Genomic DNA, 20,990 nt, shown 5'->3' on the forward strand with positions numbered 1-20,990 from the left:
TTTTTGACATAGTTACTGGGAGACCAAATGGTCTCCCAGTGGCCAGATTTGGTCTCCTAGTCAATGCCAAACCAGCTTCACTGGGAGACCAAATTTTAAACCAAGTTATGTCTTATCATTTGGTTCAATCAGTTGCAATTAATTAACCAAGTACCATGTAAGTATACATTTAACAAGGAAAACTTGGCACTGCATTAACTATGTTGATATTATGCTGGCTGAAACGAGGATTCGTAATGCGGCAATTTACATCACAGAATATGCTGCAGCGGTGCAGCCGCATGGACCCTGGGGCCTGTGATTGCATTGCCCAGACCAGTTGGTCTCCTAGTGGAAAATCCTTAAAAAATGCTCTGTTGTGGGGACATCTGGTCCCCAGTAGTATATAAAAACACATATGCGTGCACACACACACACACACACACACACACACACACACACACTCACTCTCCCTCTCTCTCTAAAGTAACCCTTAATTTTAAAGGGAACATTTCTTAGATTCTCCGGCACAACTTACTATACTGGACGATATCATGTTGTAAAAACAAACTCATGAAATATTCTCCAGCCCAAAAAAGCCCTGATATGTAATTCCCAGTAATTTGTCAAATCATGCTCAGGAATAGTTGCACATTTTTGTCTGGATAGATCACCAGAACTTAAAATGTAGCCAATAGGACCTTCCAGGCCATATATCTAACTTGTCAGCTGCTCGCTGGACTAACTGCTCGCTGAGAACCTACTGAGCCATTGTTATGCTTATCATGCAAGTTTGCCAAATGTTATTTTCAAAATAATATTGCAAGATCATCGCTGTAGCCTCACACCCACCCTTAGCAAAAAGAAGTTTATTCAAGTGTACTATGAGTATACTTATTTTTTTTTTTTTTACTAAAACTGAGGAAGTATACTTGAAGTTGACTTTTTATAAACTATATTTTATATACTTAAGAATAGTACAGTGAAGTATACTTAGCTTATACTGAAAAGTATAAACAAAAGTCAAAGACTAAGTACATTAATACTAAGACTTACACTTATACTTTAATACTAAAACTTATACTTTAGTATACTTTTTACGTTTTTCTGCCACAAAGTACTAATACTTAGTATATCCTGCTCCAAGTGCATGATAAGGTCAAGTCATTGACTCATGCTTAACATTTAATTTATATATTAATATAATATAATGCTGGAGTTTAAAACTTTACAGTATATAGTATGTGCGCTCAATTGCATTATCTTTATGTACCTTAAAATCATACACAAAAACTTTTGACTTGACTTTATTGATCAAGAGACCATTATGTTGACATTTTTACATGCAAATGTGCACTTTTTCCTTTCATTTTCTCCAGTCAGGAAGGACTTGATTTCATAGGTCTTTGTTTTTAAAATGTTTGAAAATATATCAGACTTGTTTTCAACATTGTCTTGTGATTTTGTAAATGCATCACACTCATGTGTACATACAGTATGAGTAAACTTTAAGAATACTTTAAGGAGTATATTTCCAGTATATAAATAGTAAGCTACAAGTAATATGCCAAGCAAACTTAAAGTATAACAAGTAAACTAGTGAAATAACCAATGTTTATAACAGTGTACTTAAAGTATCCAATAATAAACTAAAAATAGGGACTCGAAGTATATAACTAGTACAATGGCAGTATATCGATAAGTGTACTTGTGGTATACTTTAAGCATACACTACCATTCAAAAGTTTGGGGTCACTTTGAAATTTCCTTATTTTTGAAAGAAAAGCACTGTTCTTTTCAATGAAGATCACTTTAAACTAATCAGAAATCCACTCTATACATTGCTAATGTGGTAAATGACTATTCTAGCTGCAAATGTCTGGTTTTTGGTGCAACATCTCCATAGGTGTATAGAGGCCCATTTCCAGCAACTATCACTCCAGTGTTCTAATGGTACAATGTGTTTGCTCATTGCTTCAGAAGGCTAATGGATGATTAGAAAACCCTTGTACAATCATGTTAGCACAGCTGAAAACAGTTGAGCTCTTTAGAGAAGCTATAAAACTGACCTTCCTTTGAGCAGATTGAGTTTCTGGAGCATCACATTTGTGGGGTCGATTAAATGCTCAAAATGGCCAGAAAAATGTCTTGACTATATTTTCTATTCATTTTACAACTTATGGTGGTAAATAAAAGTGTGACTTTTCATGGAAAACACAAAATTGTCTGGGTGACTCCAAACTTTTGAACGGTAGTGTACGAGAGGGATATACCAAGTACATTGATAGTATATAGATGAGTGTACTTGTTGTATACTTTAAAGTGTACTTTTGCAAACTTAAAATGAACTTTAAAGTATACTTTTATAAACTTGAAATGTTCCAATTTAGTCTGAAAAAGTATTAAATTTGTACACTTTCTAGTACACTAAAAGTACATGGTCTGTAGTATACTTGCTATACTTATACTGAAGCATACTACTTTTTGCTAAAGTGATCAATCATAACTGAATATTGCCCCCAGGTGTGAATGTTAATGGTGCCCTACGCTGGACTAACTCACACCCAGTGTTCCTTGCTTAGGCTCCAGATTTGGTGCAGCCCTGATCAAGATAATAGTCACTGAATATGTCCAGCATGTAATACATCCTAGATCTGACAAGCAATGTGTGCAATGTTCTTATAAGCATTAGTTAGGTTGCTCTTCAGTATCCTGTTTGGATCCAAGCTGAGAAGCTTATAAGCAATTGCAAGTACACTGTCAGAAAATAAAGTTCATTATTGCAGTGTTTCTCAACCACTGGGCCATAAATTTTTTTCAAGCTTGAAGCCAAATACTAAATAGTTCAGGATGTTGTAGTGTCCCAAATCCGGTAGCTGGTTTGCTGTACACTTTAAGTGAAGAAGAAGAAACCTTTGTCACATGCACACTTCAAGCACAGTGAGATTCATCCTTTGCATTTAACCCATCTGAAGCAGTGAACACATGTGTACACACACAGCAGTGGGCAGCCATACTACAGCGCCCAGGGAGCAGTCAAGGGCACTTCAGCCCAAGGCTGCCCCATGTTAACCTAACTGCATGTCTTTGGACTGTGGGGGGAAACCGGAGCACCCGGAGTAAACCCACGCAGACATGGGGAGAACATGCAAACTCCACACAGAAAGGCCCTCGCTGGCCGCTGGGCTCGAACCCAGAACCTTCTTGCTGTGAGGTGACAGTGCTAACCATTACACCACCGTGCCGGCAAATAAACACATTTGTGAGTAAATTAAGAACAAGCCTTTATTTTGTCACATTCCTCCTCTACATTTAACCTGCGTGCGTGCACACAGAGAGGGAGCTATAAACAAATATGTTTGTGGGTAAATTATATGGATCTATCATGCCTGCTGGAAGAGCAGGGAGAATTGAGAATCGAGCGACTGTGGTTTGTTTACATCCGATACGAGAACTTGTAGCATCCTAGCAACCATTGCAAAGACACGGACAAAAAACCCAGAAATTCCTCCTTACCTGGGCAGAAATGATACAGGATTTATCTTGTAGTGTCCTGGGGCCTCATGTACAAAGCTTGCATACGCACAAAAAAAGCTACGTACGTCACTTTCTGCGCAAACATTCGTATGTACAAAGATTGACTTGGCATGGAAAAGTGCGGTACTCTACGCAAACCTCATGGCTGGCGTACGCACATTTCTGGTGCATCTTGGTACTTGGTGACACTTAGAGGCAGAGCAACGCAACTACATTTAGGCCTACTCGGTCAAGAGTCATGACATGGCGATAAGAGGCATCCAAAAATGCATCAGAACATCAGGATGCGTGAATTGAAATGTATGTCAGTCATACAACATTGTCGAGACACATAATGCGAGACTGTTGGGTAAATGCCAACAGATCCATCAACCATCCCTTCCATATTGTAATTACGGGAAATGAGAAACCCCAGCAATATCATTTCGATATTATTCCCATTGACTATTGGTTAATTAATTAAATTAAAGAATGCACATGCAGGACCATGCATTGCAGCTAGCTTAATAGATCTTCCTCACGCATTTGCCGCGAGGTGTCAGACTGAAATATTATTAGTTGATGTTGCGTGGGGTAGCCTTATCACATAATTACCAAGATCAATATATGAAACGATTTCCAAGTGCGTACAAATCAGACACAACCGCGGTGTGTGGCATGTTACACAATGTGGCACAGCTGCACGGTGTGCCAATAATGGAGCGAGACCTGCCGGAGGACCCAGACCCTGGGCCTCACAACAAGGTGCCACAGCGACATGGCATACAAACCCGGCAGCGCTTAATAGCCACAATGTGAAAAGGTAAGGACAGACGGGACACCATTCATTTTTTAAGATATTCTTTTAATGTGTTACTCAGTTCCTTCAATTCCTCGCGGATTCCCTCGAGGTTGTTGTTAATCGCCTCTATCCCCTTTAAAATTTCCCCCTGCGACTCAAGGACCACGCGCGTCAGCACCCGGCCTGTGGACCCGGCGACAGGGGCAGGCGGTGGAGAAGGGGGGCAGGTGACAGTGACGCTGGATCCGCTCGGGTGGGATGGACTGGGGGCCTCCTGTTGTTCCCTGGCACCCTGCTAGAATACATTTGTCATTAAAATCCTATTGTGGAAAATACGTGCACGTTTTATTTCTGGTTACATGTGGCTAGGAATATTGGGCCTACTAAGAGAGGAAGACATTTCCTCAGATACAGGGTGTCCCCGAAAAAATGTACACATTAGAGCACTAAAGGTGTTTTTTGTTTTCAAAACCCATGTAACTCAAATAGACACTTATTGTGGCACAGGCACTGCGGACGATGCGAATCATACCATTATCTTGGTATAGGCTACATTCACATTCAGTGGCATACAATCAGTGACCGTTGCATGTCTCATAGCATACACTTTGAACATCACTTTAATTGGAGGTGACAGAACAACTAAGTGATGTGAATTCTATTACACTGTGCTAAAGGCAAGGATTAACGCGAATAAATGTTAATGTTAAAAATAAATGTTAAATGTTAATTTGATTAACACAAGATTTCTAACATTTAATTAACATTAACGCGTTAGTAAAAGTTGCCATATCTTTTACCTAACGCGGGCCTTACTGCAGGTCTATTTATACTAATTAACATATTCAGTGTGGAATAATTGAGGGAGGAGACGGGGCGGGGAACAGGGCTCGTGCATGTGCACCGAATTCCACGTTGATTGGGATGTACAACAGGAGAGTGCGTGGAAACCTTCGTATGCACTGATACATCCGGATTTTTTTGGTCGTACGCAAATTTCCCGATTTTGACATGCGCACATATTTAGTGGGAAATCCACGCAGGTCTTTGTACATGAGGCCCCTGATCCCCAGATCTTTAACCCAGCTACATATAAAAAAAAAAGCTGTATACCTCCATGCTCTTCCAGGTTTTCATCTGTTTGTCCATGTAGAACAATGTCTGCAGCACCAGGTAGTTTGAGATGTCAGGGAACTCAACAGATGGATAAATTTTCCAGCTCATTATGAATGAATGAATGAATGAATGAATAAATAACTTAAATATGATAAGCTAATCAGCAGAGCTGGTGGGGTCGTGCATGTATGCATACAAATAATTAAATATACAAAACATTAAAAACATACACAATCTTTATATTAAAAAAAAAAGTGCTTAAATCTGTTATCTCCAGATTATAGTATGCATGACTATTGTCTTTGTATTTAGTTATAGCGACAATAGGATAAAAATTTATTCGACCAATGTCAAATTTTGCGAGTAAATTTCTCTTTCATAGGAAAAAAAAAAAAAAAAACTTTTGTTAACGTGTAAGGATCTAATCCAATTGAGTGGTTTCTATGTCCACTTCTTTCGAGTGTACTTCTTGGTTTTAATAACTTGCTTGTATTCTGTACACAAACATAAGTTCTTGTGTTAATGGACCAGACTCCACTTTTGGATCATTAAACCCTTTTGACTGAGAATGACCTACATGCATGGTTTTATGTTGGCTTCTGGCACATCCAGACAGTTAAATACAAACACCTACAATTAAAAATGGTATGTTATTATTGCATTTATTTAATTGTAACAGGGAGTGATGTTACATTCCATTAATACATTTTACAGTAGATTATTAGATTCTAATAGAATAGAGGAGCTAAAATAATGGGGATTTTTTTTTTTTAATGGGTCCCAACTCGTTACAAGTATGAGCAGGTAGGCCACAAAGTAGAAAAGGCTGAGAACCCCTGCATTATTGTACCTTTAGGGGTACAGCGGCTCGTCACTGAGGCAGTACCCTCTAAGGTATGCATTTGTACTCTATGCACTGCTTGGGAACATACATGTACCTTTTTGGCATATATATATATATAAAAAAGTTACCTTGAGGTCCAATAATGAGCCCTTTAGGGTACATTAGTGTAGATTGTACCTTGGGGGGACAGAAATAGACTCCTTCTGTACCCCCATTTCTGACAGTGTAAAACAGGTTTATGCTTAAAATGCTTACCAATAAGAAAGGTTTCATGCTGGTTGTAGCATTTTTATTTAAAGGTGATATGATAAAAGGATAAACAATTGATTGCATTTGTACAATTTAATATCAGAACAGCCGCCTTCTTGATGAATAATGACCAGCATAGAACAATACAAGCATGTAAAAGACAGTAGGCGCAGGATACAAAATTCATAATATAACAAAATCACTCATTTAACAATATAATATTATTGGAAGGCCAGTGGCAAATATGCTTACGAGTTCATTCACAAGTTTAATTCCGTATATGGTTCCGACTAACATGTTTGTACATGAGAAATAAGTGCTGTGGAAGCTCAGCGGTTGTAGCTTTATGCTAATGTCCACAAGGTCGCAAGTTTAAGTACACTTCCATTCCATCCAAACAGGATTCTCATGCCTTCCGAGCATAATTTTAGAAACGTTGCTTTTATATTCTGTGCCGAGTTTCCCAGAAGCATCGTAGCACAAAGATCATCATTTAATGGTAGAGCGAGCAGCCCAATGAACACTTTCTCTCCTAGTTAAGATGCTCTTAGTGTCAAGAGGCTTTTGGGAAACCCACCACTGGTTAGTGTTCTGATGGCACGTCTCGTACACCCGCTTTTCAAAACACACTTATCAAAAGAAAATGTTGGTCATGGCTAATTGTGCACACTCACATAAAATACTATGGTTGAATTCCCCCCCCCCATGACAAAAATCTGCTAAAGGAATAAATGGAAAATTAACAATTCAAAAGTAGTAGTTAAGACCTTGACACGGGAATAAATTCCACATAGCATTTACAGCGCGATATGATTTTATTTTTTTTTTGGGGGGGGGGGGGGGGGGGGTATTTGCAGCTTTCTGACAACATACAGAAAACTTTACATCATGATGTAGGCCTGTGTGTTTACTGGATGGATCTTCCTGATTCTGACACAGGAAAAATGTGAACATATGAAATTTTTTCTCCCGTTTTATTCTCACCATTCATTTAATTGTGATGTCCGTAGCGATTTGCAGAATCACTGCATTTCTTTTTCCTTCCTCATGAGATCTTTCCTACACCATGCATCCATCTTTCTTCATTAACAAGCTCGGACGTAAAGTAGGAAATAACAGGCTGCATGTCGTGAAGCAAATTGAAAGCAGTGGTCACTAGTGATTCAGTGGGCTTACAAAAATACCTAAACTAAAAAGACGCTATAATCCAAGATGATCGTTTAAGATAATGATTGATTCAAATTCCACTGAGATAAATTGATGCAAGCCAATGAAAGCATGCAAGCTATGTATTTCACATGACCCATCAGGGAATCGATTTGGTCTGGCTACATTACGATAACAGCTTTCTGGACATCCATCCTGAGAAAATACAAAACGCTTCTGGAATTGCATTAAGTATAGTAAGACAGTCGTGAAGGGCAGCATCAAGGAAGGAAAGTAAACCAAGTAGATCACTCAAGTTCATACTCTTACTTTCTATAATATAAAATTAAATGAAGTCATTGTACAGTTTAGCCAGCAGTTAATAACTGACGTGTGAAAAATCAGTTATATTGTAATATTCAATATTAGATTAGATAGAACTTTATTGATTCCTTTGGGAGGGTTCCCTCAGGGAAATTAAAAATTACTACCATGAACTCAAAATATAGTCATATATAATTCAAAAAAAAAAAAAAATGGAGCAGGCTCTCGGTTTAGGCAGGATTTGCAGGTAGAATGTTTCAGTAGTATCTAGCTCCAGCCACTTCAGTGATAATTATGAAATCCCTGCTTGGGCAGATGTTGAGTCTTTCAAAAATAAATGTACGGCCATAAAACGTGAGCAGAGTCCCAGAGAGAGAGTTACCCAACATTAAGTAATTTGAAATATTATTCTAACTTTGCATGGGGGAAGCCATGGCCTAATGGTTAGAGAAGCAGCTTTGGGCCTAAAAGGTCACAGGTTTGATTCCCTGGACCAGCAGGAATGGCTGAAGTGCCTTTGAGTAAGGTACCCAACCCCTAACTGCTCCCCAGGCTGCTCTGGGTACGTTGTACATCACTCTGGATAAGAGTGTCTGCTAAACGCCTGTAATGTAATGCACTCCACTCCATGCATGTGTGATTTTCTTCTGGGTTCTCAGGTTTATTTCCCACTTCCCATAAACATGATGCTAAGTGGATTGGCTAGACCAAATTGAATGATCGTGTGCCCTGAAATAGACTGGTGCCCCATCTAGAACACATTCTTACTTCACGCCCAGTGCTCCTGGAATAAGCTCTGGATCCACGACAACCCTGACCAGGATAAACTTTTTACTGAAGATGAAGGACGTAAAACAAAGCCATTAGATTAGGTTCAGCGTTCCTGCTTTTTCATTCAAGTAATTTGTCATGACAGACCATTGTGACTTAGCATGCAAAATATATATATTTAATCCATCAGATTATGTATATCACTCACCACAAGTTGGTGCTAGCTTGCTAGTCAAGTCATCATCCTTGTCCTTTCCCTTTGTTTATTCAAAACAGTTTTCCTGCGATTGCTCACGCCAGTCTGTACGGCTTTATCTCAAGGTCGCTCACATTTCAATGCAGCATTTACACTCCTTAGACAAAGTTCGTCCGATTAAGAAGGCAGTGTAAAGACAGCTGTCTTGAGGTTCTTAAATCTTGGACAAATTTGAAGGCATCAGATTCTTCCTTCTTGTAGAAGACTATATGATAAGTGTTCACCAAATGAGAGCGTTCCATGAACAATTAAAAAAGACAAAAATGCTGCCCTCATATTATATGGTGATAATATTGAAAACCGTGATAACATCTTAAGTCATGACTGTGATGTGCCAATATGAAATCTTCGTATCTAATTCATAACGATGAACATAACCTTAAAAAGGTGCAAATCTTTAAGAATTTGTACAACTTGTATAAACAGGTACAAAAGGTGAAGGTTGAATTGGGGGGTGGGGGGTGGGGTGGCAGTTGTAGCTTTTGTGACATTTCTCCTAACTTCAGTAATATAAAATACAGCCAAGTCACTCTTCGTTCGAATTCTTGAGAATTTCTGGTATCCAGCCCAAAAAGCTCTGATCCCCACCCCACCCCATACACTCCAGTGATGTGTCAAGTTGTGATAAAAAGCAGCCAGCCTTAAATAGCAACATATGCCAGTAAAAAAAAAAAAAAAAAAAGATAGGCACAGAGTAAATGAATATTAATGAGGGGGCTTCACTAAAGGATAGTTTCAGAAGTCATGGCTAACTACAAAATGCCCTTTCTGAAAAACGGCAGGAATTCAGACTAAAGTCAGTCTCCGACAGATTCCACACTTCTGCACTTTAAGACAGAAGACAGGCATCTGGATCTTTTCCATTTCTGGCCTCGTCGATGGTCTTCGGTTCGCTCTCCCCACCTTCCTGCAATACTGCATCTGAAGGCTCATCAGGAGTTGAAGAACCAGGTGAAAAATCTGATTGTGCGTCTTCATAGCCACTGTTCTCATCATTATCTTCAGCATCATGAGCTTTCTGGCTGCTTCCCTCCGGTACAGCCTGTTCAGAATCAACCATGTGTGCTTTAGCTTCTTGGTCCACCGGAGTTCCTTCCAAAGAAGACTGTTTGGATAAATCTGGTACAAGTTTTCTGTTCTTGAAAAGCAGATACGTTGCAGCAGCAAAAGTAGCAAAACTGCTTGGAGAGCCTGCAGGCGGTGATACTGTGTCTACTGATTTATCAAGTGTCTCTTCAGGTCCACATTCATCCACTTCAACAGCAGCATGAGCGGTCATGTCAACAGCTTCTTTCTGGTCTTGTATTATACTTTCAGCTGGAACTGAAATTTTCTCCTGGTGACAGTAAAGAAAAGAAGTTATTATTAAAAAGAAATCTAACATACAGTGACTGATGATACACGGGGCAACTTTTCGGACAATGCTGCCAGGCAATGTTGACGGCAACAGACAATTGGTAACAACCAATCAGATAAGAGCAAATCTGTTGCCAGGGAGACAGACGCTGCAAAGACGGAGACAAACATTTGCAGCCGTGACTTTTAGTTCAGAAGTTAGACAGACAGACAGACAGACAGACAGAGTCTCTATTACAACTCTCAAAAGTCATCCATGAGCTGCCCGTGATTTAACTTGACATGAGAGCTAATGTCACCTCTACATACCTAGCGAGAATTTTCAACTAACTATGTTAGCAAAAAACCACCACTAGTTAGCTAAATCCCATTCAATCTCTATGGACTGGTGGTTTGCTAATGGCAGCTTATACTTAGCTTGGGGTGGGGTGGGGGTGTCTTAATTACAACCTGAGCACATAAAAATAGATGTCTGTTGGTTGTCTAAGCATTTGATGAGGTTTATAAAAAGTCGTCAACACTGGGTTTACACATAACTTTCCAGCATAAAAAGACACAAGTTGTCTCTTCACTCCACTGCTGGAAACGTCACCATCCTTGTTGAAAATTTCAGAAGCCCTCAGGTGGTCATGTGATTCGCTGCTAGTACTCTAATTGGATGATCTTAAGCTGCCCAAAACAATCAAAATCCTTCAGATTGGGCAACAATTTCTATCTCAATGGGAAAGTGTCGAAGCGCAACTGCCCAGCAACACTGCCCAAAAAGTTGCCCCGTGTATCATCACCTTAATTGTACAATTAATCTTATGCTAATATTCTAGGCAGACTGAAAATCTTAATGTGTTCCAGGATTTAAACATTTTAGATAAAGTAGTATTTCTATACTGGACATGATTTAAAAAAAAAAAAAAAAAAAATCAAACCAGCATGTTCGATTAAACGTTCAAAGATTAAAAAACAAAAAAACCTCCCCCAAGAACTGACATACTGAGAACCTCAAACACTTCTCCAATTCTGAAAATGCAAATTCTTCATATGCAAAAGATTGCAGTAAAACCAGCCAATTCCAAAATCCTTGAGAGTTTCATAACAGTTGAGACTCATTAAAATGCTCACTCTGGACAACAGGACAAATTCCTACTCCGGCACCACAACCTTTTGAAAAATACTAGAAATACAAACCCCATTTCCAGAAAAGTTGGGATATTTTCCTAAATACAAAAAAAACGCACTTTGTAAATTCATGTGAACCTTTATTTAACTGAAAAGCACAAAGAAAAAAAATTCAATAGTTTTACTGACCAGTTTAATTATATTTTGTAAATGTAAGTGAAGTTAGAATTTGATGCCTGCAACGCACAAAAGTGGGGACAGAAGCATTCTTACCATTGTATTACACCATCTTTCCTTTTAATAAAGACTTTTTAATAATATGGGAACTGAGGAAACTAATTGTTGCAGTTTTGCAATTTGTCCCCATTCTTGCTTGATACAAGACTTCAACTGCTCAACAGTCCGTGGTTGCCGTTGTCAGAGTCGCCTCTTCATGATGAGCCATAGGAGACAGATCTGGACTAGCAGCAGGCCAGTCAAGTACACACCGTCTACAAAGCCACGTTGTTGTAGCCTGTGCAGAATGAGGCCTGGCATTGTCCTGCTGAAATCAGCATGGACTTCCTGGGAAGAGAAGTCACCTTGATGGCAACATGAGTCTCTCTAAAATCCCAATATATGCTTCCGTATCAATGGTACCTTCACACACCTGCAACTCAACCCATGTCGTGAGCACTGATGCACCCCCATACCATCACAGAAGTTAGCTTTTGTACCTTTCTCTGATAAACTGGATGGTCGTGTTCACCTACAGCAGAGAAACTCAACGTCCAGTTTTGAGTCACCCAACCACCATGTTCAGTGCCAGTGTGGTTCCACTTCCACAGACAGCCCAACTGCTGAGGGAATAAATTTTGTATCCCATGAATACAATAATATGAAAGTCTTTATCAAGCAAAATACCACTAAACTCCCACAGTATCAACCCTACGATTCTACCATGGACCTTCTACCAGGAGTCACTGTTCCACATTCCTTCTTTGTTCTTAGACTGTTGTCAACTGCTGCTATGGAGGGTCCAGGAGGCCCTTTGGCAGATGTTCATTCAGCTTTCCATGTCACCAACATCCATTGGCTTCTTCATCGTAGTGGTGGGGTGATGATGAAGGATTGTGGCTGTATATTGATATTTAGAAGACCTTTCATTACCACCTGACTTGCATGGGGCCAGAGTTTTCAATAAACTCACACTGATGTGTGCTTACAACCGTGTGCATATTTGGGAAGGGGACAATTGGAAGACTGCCTTCTCCCTGTCCTTTGGGCACAACGAGTACCTGGTAATGCCCTATGGCCTGGCCAACACCCCAGCTGTGTTCCACAGGCATGTAGTGGTTTTTGCTGAAGACATCCTGGGTATATTCCTGCAGCATGGAATAATATGTACGTCATGTGAAATTTGTGTTGGCATGATTGGAGCATGGCCAAGAAGTGCCAGTTTAACCATCAAAAGTACGTGTTGTCAGCCAAAGGAGCATGTACATGTATAAGAAAAGAAGGTACATGCAATGGTCATGATTCAAGACCACCTGTGAACTACAGAGGTTTGTTGGCTTTGTGAACTACACATGCTTCATCTGAAAGCACCATGGAGTCAACTCTTTCCTCAAAGGAGTTTCAGGCTGACTCACCCGTAACCTGCTGCAAAAGAGGCATTCAACCCACTCAACCACCGTTTCACCACAGTACCTGCTCACCAACAACCAGATCCTATATGGTGGAAGTAAAAACATCAGTTTGGGAAAATTGACATGCTGTCACAGAGGCAAGGAGCCCCCAAACTTCAACCCATTGCTCTTTTACAAGAAGCAGTCATTGACAGAGAAATTATGGTGTGTGTAACCAGGAGATTCTATCAACTGAACCAGCCCTTGAGGAGTGACCTCAATGTTTGGAAGAGGCCCTGCCATCAATTTGTCATCGACATCAGGAAGGTTTAACGCCTCAAATTTTCCACATTCTCCTACTTTATTAACTTCTAATAAAAGACCCAGATCCAAGAATGGTTAAGCGGAGGCTGCGTCCCAAGGTAACAACCCAGCACCAGTAGACCGTATGATATGAAAAACCCATCATCGAACCCACCTACTTGGCTGCTCCCATCATGAACTTGGGAGATCAACCAGATCTCTGAAAAAGCAGCAAGTAACCCTGGACTGAGGGACAAACTAGCCAACAAAGTATACAGTCAAAGTGGACAGGGATAAGGTCATCCAGAGGTAATCAGAACACACTAACAACTGTAAAATTGTTTTTGGTAGCCTGGCTTCCATTTAGATCTCCAGAAATGTATATCTTCTTGTTCAGTGTTTGTGCAATCCAAGAGCCCTTGACAGTTGGCAGAAGGAAAACTGGAACCACCTATTCCTGAATTGTATCACAGAGGTCTCAGAGTCAAGAGGCAACACTACCGTACTAGTAGTGATAGGATTACTCTCAAGGATGTTGTTTGATCCCTGTGGTTCCATCCATGAAATGAGTATTTAAAAAAAAAAAAAAAAAAAAAGGTTTACTGCAAAATACCTGGACCCATTAAAAGTTTTAACAAACTTTACTGTTTGTTCTTTATATGCATTTTCTCTTTGTTTTTGACTGTTACAAGGCATTGTTTTAACACTGAAAGTGCTACATTAAAAGTACTAATGATTGTTATTAGGGATTTGAAAGTCTCTTGAAATTTAAAAAAAAATAAAAAATGCTTCGAGTCATAGTGAAATTGTGCTTTTTCAGATCTATATTTAACATAACAGGAACTTGTACAATACTGTACATGATCATTTGATCATAACTCCCAGAGTGGGCTGTAGAGCCTGAATACAGCCCTGACTGCTTTTTTTTTTTTTTAACACTTTCATTTCAGCTTGCTTTCCAACTAAGGGCATCTGAATGTTGGCTAAATTCCACCACGCGTCATGAAAATGACGTCACAGAAAATTTATTTAATCTAGTGTTCTGGTGGTCCGACAGAACGTGAGATTAATTTAAACTCGCAGCTTATTTCAGGTCATTCATCTTAAAGCATATTATTCTGTAAATTAAAATTTAACAAAAAACAGGTAATTATAGTGAAACTAAAAAGGTAAGGTGAGAAAAGAATGCAAGTCTGGACCAACTGATGGATCAATAAAAGTTTGATTGTGCTAGTTATTTCTTTTCTTAATTTATTTCTTTCCATAAGAAAATTCATTATATATTATTTGTATATACTATAATATGAAACATACAAGGACGCTTCCAAAAAAAACCCTGATTGTATTCAGTGTCGGTCATTACAATAACTTCTTCAAAAAGCCACTAGATAAATATTAGATCAATTGTACTGTACATCAGTGCAGATCTTCTTTTGCTAAACGTAAATGCTAATTTCGTTTGCCTGAAGTGTTAAGCAAGCAGACTGAGGTTTCTCATTTTAAATTATAGCCTTCTCTCACCTCCTTTAACCGCTCCAACTCCTGTGTCAGCAATGCAACAGTGTCCTCCAATTTCCTTCTCTGTGCCCTTTCTCGCTCCAGCTCCTGCAATCAAGAGGGAAAACAAAGGATGAGAAAAAACTAGAGACAGACAGTGATGGAGGGAGGGAGAGAGTATAGAGATAGGGAATGACCTACAATAAACAGAATCTGCTGTACTACTTTTTACATTCTACTGGAAAATTAATTAAAATTTAGTTTCACATTTTAAGGGTAATATTAGCAAGCTAAAACTTTTTTTGTTTGCTAAATACAGTTCATAAATCTCATAAGCTCTTTTTACGCCATTATATTAGCTCATATTTCCCACCGTGACTGTATACTGAAAAAATCAGCTACAATAATACAGAGGTCAAAACGGATTCACGTTTTCAAGAATTTATGACATTACCTCCTAATTGATACAGACCATCAGCGCAGGGTCACCTCACTAGCACGGTCACCTCAGAGCAAGAAGGTTCCAAGACTACCTGACGGGGCCTTTGTGTGGAGTCTCTGCACGTTCTCCTCGAGTCTGCACGTTCTCCTCGAGTCTGCACGAGTTTCCTCCAGTTTTCCCCACCATCCAAAGACACACTGTTAGGTTAACTGGCTACTCTAAATTGCCCATCGGTGTGAACATGTGAGAATGGTTGAGAAAAGAAAATCTATATAATCCAGTAGAAGGCAACAGGAAACCACTACTATAATTCTTTCCTCGAAACCGATGGCTGGAGCTGCCAGAGCAGCTATGGTCACTGCAGTGATATGCCAAATTGATAGGTCACAAGACCCCTCATTTTCTCTCCTTCCTGCTACTTTGTTTCCACAAGTACCATAGTCTAGTCCCCCACTGGCCAAGGTAATGTCCATCACCAAGTAAGCCTGCCTCCATTTAGGCAAGGAACCCTTTCTCTTCTTGACTGTCCACAGTCAGGTCAGAGTAGTACTGGACATCTACCAGACCCAACAAGGAAAACTCTTCAGGCTTGCTACAGCAGGCAACAAGGGGCTGAATTATTTTGATGAGTCATTTAGATGGTTGCGTTTGTTTTTTAAGAAAATCAGCCTAAACCTGTTTCTATTGGCCAGGTATTTGCAGTAATTCATGTTGGTGGTGTGCAACATGTTGCGAATGCCAGCTGGTGAATCTACTGGCCACCTGATAAAGATATCCATTTGGTGCTATGACGAGCTGCAACTGCTTCCATACATACACCTTTAGTGTAGATAAGAACTTGTTGCTGTCTGGCAGACCCTGAAGAAGTTAAGACTTTAAGATTCAGGTAATGCACTTGATCCAGGGTCACTGAAGACGACTGCTTCCACCTAATGTCCATGTACTAGGGTCTCTTGCATTCAGGAGCATTTCCTGGATGACTAGGTCACAAATCAGTTCCAAGGATCTAAATCCAGGTGCAGGGGTGCCAAATCTCACCATTCTTTTGGGACAGGAGATCTGCTCAGGGAAGTTACCAGCGTGTTCAAGCCAGTAGTGAAAACATCTTGCCTGTAAATGTCAAGGCCATGAGCAAGACTCCATACCCTGGTTGCTAGGTTTGGATTGAACATTGGAAGCATCAGTGGTAAAGGAGGAAAAGCATAGGTGTATTAAATTAGCAATGTATCAACTTGACCTTGTCTACATGTGCCTTGCCAAAGCTTTCCCAGATAAGACCATTTCTGTGTGCCACCCTTGCAAGAGCTTGATGCAGAGGCCACCCCGGACCCATTTCACTCCTGGTGGGAATACACTGCTGTTCACTTGACAGTATAACTACTTATCAGTTCTAGCTCAGGATGTGACAGTTGACAGCTTGTTCACACTCTGCCTATTGAGGAACAGGAAGGGTGACTAGTCAGTAGACTATAAGGAGGGTTCTGGTGGAGGATTAGTCTTCGAGTCGCAGTCTTGTCTCCTGAATTATCAATTTCAGCTGAGCCATGTCATTAATTCACTTTGAGACTCGGATAGTTTTCTGGGTTTTTTTGTTTTGTTGTTGCAGGAAGTAGGCATTTGTAGTGAGATACTCAAGTTTCCATGTTTGGGTCCAGATTGAACCCTGAATCAGAGTCTAAACCTGACCATATCTAAGCATGCTGTGTTGGCATCAGCATAGCCACACACTCAGGACAGGTGATGTTCAAGTCACATAGTGCATTTTTAATATGGGCAATGCCGAGGCAGCGAGCTGGTAGCTGGGGCTGTCTTCCAAGGGATTCAGACACCAGCTGCACAAACACTAAATTTTGCTTCATGACTCAGTTAACCACTCAATGCATCATGAAAGACCATTGAGTTATGTATAAGGAAAACCAACTCCAGCCCCGATGTTAAGACAATGGAGCAAAGAAAAATGTCTCAAGCAAATAAGCGTTTAAACCAGTGTTTAGTCATAGGCCTGCTGGTTGGTAGGCAGCAGGGGATGTGTAATACCAAGGAAAAACTCGACCTGGCTGGGAGAAAGGGATGTACAGTGGTGCTTGAAAAAGTTTGTGAACCCTTTAGAATTTTCTACATTTCTGCACAAATGATCTAAAACATCAGATTTTCACACAAGTCCTAAAAGTAGATAAAAGAGAACCCAGTTAAACAAATGAGAAAATTATTATACTTGGTCATTTATTTATTGAGGAAAATTATCCAATATTACATATCTGAGTGGCAAAAGTATGTGAACCTCTAGGATTAGCAGTTAATTTGAAAGTGAAATTAGAGTCAGGTGTTTTCAATCAATGGGATGACAAAACAGGGTGCCCACCTCACACCCAATTATTTAAAGAACAGGGATCCATCAAAGCCTGATCTCAACACGTTTGTGGAAGTGTATCATGGCACGAGCAAAGGAGATTTCTGAGGACCTCAAAAAAAAAAAAAAAAAAAAAAAAAAAAGCATTGTTGATGCTCATCAGGCTGGAAAAGAAAACCATCTCTAAAGAGTTTGGACTCCACCAATCCACAGTCAGACAGATTGTGTACAAATGAAGGAAATTCAAGACCATTGTTACCCTCCCCAGGAGTGGTCGACCAACAAAGATCACTCCAAGAGCAAGGCGTGTAATAGTCGGCGAGGTCACAAAGGACCCCAGGGTAACTTCTAAGCAACTGAAGGCCTCTCTCACATTGGCTAATGTTAATGCTCATGAGTCTACCATATCAGGAGAACACTGAACAACAATGGTGTGCATGGCAGGGTTGCAAGGAGAAAGCCACTGCTCTCCAAAAAGAATACTGCTGCTCGTCTGCAGTTTGCTAAAGATCACATGGACAAGCCACAAGGCTATTGGAAAAATGTTTTGTGGACGGATGAGACCAAAATAAAACTTTTTGGTTTAAATGAGAAGAGTTATGTTTGGAGAAAGGAAAACACTGCATTCCAGCATAAGAACCTTATCCCATCTGTGAAACATGGTGGTGGTAGTATCATGGTTTGGGCCTGTTTTGCTGCATCTGGGCCAGGACGGCTTGCCATCACTGATGGAACAATGAATTCTGAAATTATACCAGCAAATTCTAAAGGAAAATGTCAGGACATCTGTCCATGAACTGAATCTCAAGAGAAGGTGGGTCATGCAGCAAGACAATGACCCCAAGCACACAAGTCATTCTGCCAAAGAATGGTTAAAGAAGAATAAAAGTTATTGTTTTGGAATGGCCAAGTCAAAGTCCTGACCTTAATCCAATCGAAATAATGTGGAAGGACCTGAAGTGAGCAGTTCATGTGAGGAAACCCACCAACATCCCAGAGTTGAAGCTGTTCTGTACGGAGGAATGAGCTAAAATTCCTCCAAGCCGGTGTGCAGGACTGATCAAACGTGTAGTTACAGTTATTGCTGCACAAGCGGGTCACACCAGATACTGAAAGCAAAAGGTTCACATACTTTTGCCACTCACAGATATGCAATATTGGATCATTTTCCTCAATAAATAAATTACCAAGTATAATATTTTTGTCTCACTTGTTTAACCGGGTTCTCTTTATCTACTTTTAAGACTTGGGTGAAAATCTGATGTTTTAGGTCATATTTATGCAGAAATATAGAAAATTCTAAAGGGTTCACAAACTTTCAAGCACCACTGTAAATGGAAGGAAGCCCAACTCTAGCATTGACTATTGTAAGCTAGCTGAATCCAAGTTCAGTAGTGAATGGCACATGAGGGGAAAACCACTCAAGCACACTCGCATCATAGTCACAGATGCATTGGTTGGAGAGACGGCAGCCCTGCTAAAAATTCTGGCTTGGTCCAACTAGCTACCAGCCAAAACAGGACAAGCTGGTCATGCTGCTGGCAAGTTAATAACTGGTAAATTATTTTCCAACTTCCTTAGTACTACAGATCAATATACCCTCCCCAGCCACTTTATTAGGAACACCCATACACCCACTGACTTATCTAAAAATCAGCCAATCCCTTGACAGCAGCATAATGCATAACAAATTATGCAGATACAAAATAAAGAGCTTCAGTTAATGTTCACATCAAACATCAGAATGGGAAAAATGGGATCTCTGGGACTTGCATTGTGGCATGCGTGGGTTTTTGCCAGACTGGCTGGTTTGGGTATTTCACACACTGCTGATCCCCTGGTATTTTCTCACACACCAGTTTGGGGGGGTGGCGGCACCTACCCAACACACACCATCCTATATGCGGAGCACGGGCGATTGCTCGAAGACAACGAGGGAGGCTCAGCCTCCTCTAAAAATGACGAACATCGTGTAGGATTAATTGCGCTAGGCTTATGTTATAGCCGACCTTATAACATTGCTATTTCAGATCCAGAATCATAGAAATGTGTGCTCAACCCAACTACAGTGCGAAATCATTCCGTTATAACTTTCCCCAGTTCGCTTAATGTGTGCGTGAGTTTTTCCCCCTCGTGACAGCGCGATGCAGCCCAGCCTCAGTGGACTTCAATGGCATTTGGGAGCTATGCGCTTGTCAATCTCAAAATGCAAGATGGTTATTGGACAAATACTGCGAAAATGCCCACCCATGGACTCCGAACCTCACAGTGCGAGGAACATGGCAGTTTCCGCGAGGAGACTGGTGATTGGTGAAAGCGGCCGGATATTTTCTTTGATTGACAGCTCGTTTCAAATATAGACAGGCAGCGGTGAATTTCAGTTCAGTCCCATGCGGATTCGCAAGTGCTGTGGTGTATTGTAAGAGATCAGCTTCCATTTCCATTTCATTCATTACATACGGTTTCTACCAGCTTTTTTAGTTTGTATATATTTTCATTGTAAATAAAGTGTAAATATAGTGTTGTCAAGTTTGCTATCTTAGTTCCAGAAATTTCGTTTGAGTGACTGAACTTGAACTTGAGGGGGCTAGTCAGCTAGCAAGAAAGCTGCGCACGGATGCCAAGCACTGTTGATTTAATTTTGGCGAAGCCATTTGCCAGTCTTCCTTTCGAGGAAAAAATTAAAAAGCAGGGTAGACCAATGCCTCAAATTGACTTGGTGAAAAAGGTAGGGAATAATACTCGTTCCTTTCAGCTCTCCTGGTACGAGAAAGTGAATTGGCTAACAGCAAGTGACCCACATCAACAACAGTAAATAGGCTATTTTAGTAATATGTCATGGATGGACCAAAAATATAGAATCTATTTAAAATGTTTATGCTGAGTATATTATATTGGAATATATATTTTTCTGGATATGAATTAAACACAGCTACAATTTGGAAAACATTTTTAAACAAAAACACAGCCGAGAACATTTCACACTACAGACCTGGATTAAAAGTGAAGGGTTATCAAAATTGTCAATAAAACATTTGTCAAAATAAGTAAAATATAGGGAAAGTGTCATTGAATGAAATGTGTGGCACCCAGCTCTATGTTTGGCTCCCCAAGGTCAGTGCTTGTGCCTATTCCAGAACACTCTGCTGTTACTGCTGAGGTTCCTGACAAAGAGCTGCTTTCAATAATGATCAATTTTTAAACATGCCACAATTTTAAAATATAAAATATTAAAATATACCCCTCCCCCCCAACACCACCATCATGTATATTGGACAGTAGGCTAATGGGCCAAAAGAACCTGTTATTTCACAGTTTG

At 40.1% G+C, this 20,990-nt stretch overlaps 1 protein-coding gene across 1 annotated transcript in view; it reads right to left on the reverse strand.

Annotated features, from left to right (window-relative positions):
* Positions 1 to 6,524: 6,524 nt before the first annotated feature.
* si:ch1073-456m8.1 (uncharacterized) overlaps positions 6,525 to 20,990 on the reverse strand; it is a 49,443-nt gene continuing 34,977 nt past the window's right edge. The window contains exons 5-6 of the mRNA XM_060909900.1: positions 14,904 to 14,987; positions 6,525 to 10,339 (exon numbers count right to left, since the gene is read on the reverse strand). Coding sequence (XP_060765883.1) covers positions 9,833 to 10,339; positions 14,904 to 14,987 — 591 coding nt within the window. The 3' untranslated portion in view covers positions 6,525 to 9,832. The remainder of the gene's footprint in view (positions 10,340 to 14,903; positions 14,988 to 20,990) is intronic.

The sequence above is a fragment of the Neoarius graeffei genome, chromosome 26, assembly GCF_027579695.1.
Source record: "Neoarius graeffei isolate fNeoGra1 chromosome 26, fNeoGra1.pri, whole genome shotgun sequence".
In the NCBI taxonomy this organism is placed as follows: Eukaryota; Metazoa; Chordata; class Actinopteri; order Siluriformes; family Ariidae; genus Neoarius; species Neoarius graeffei.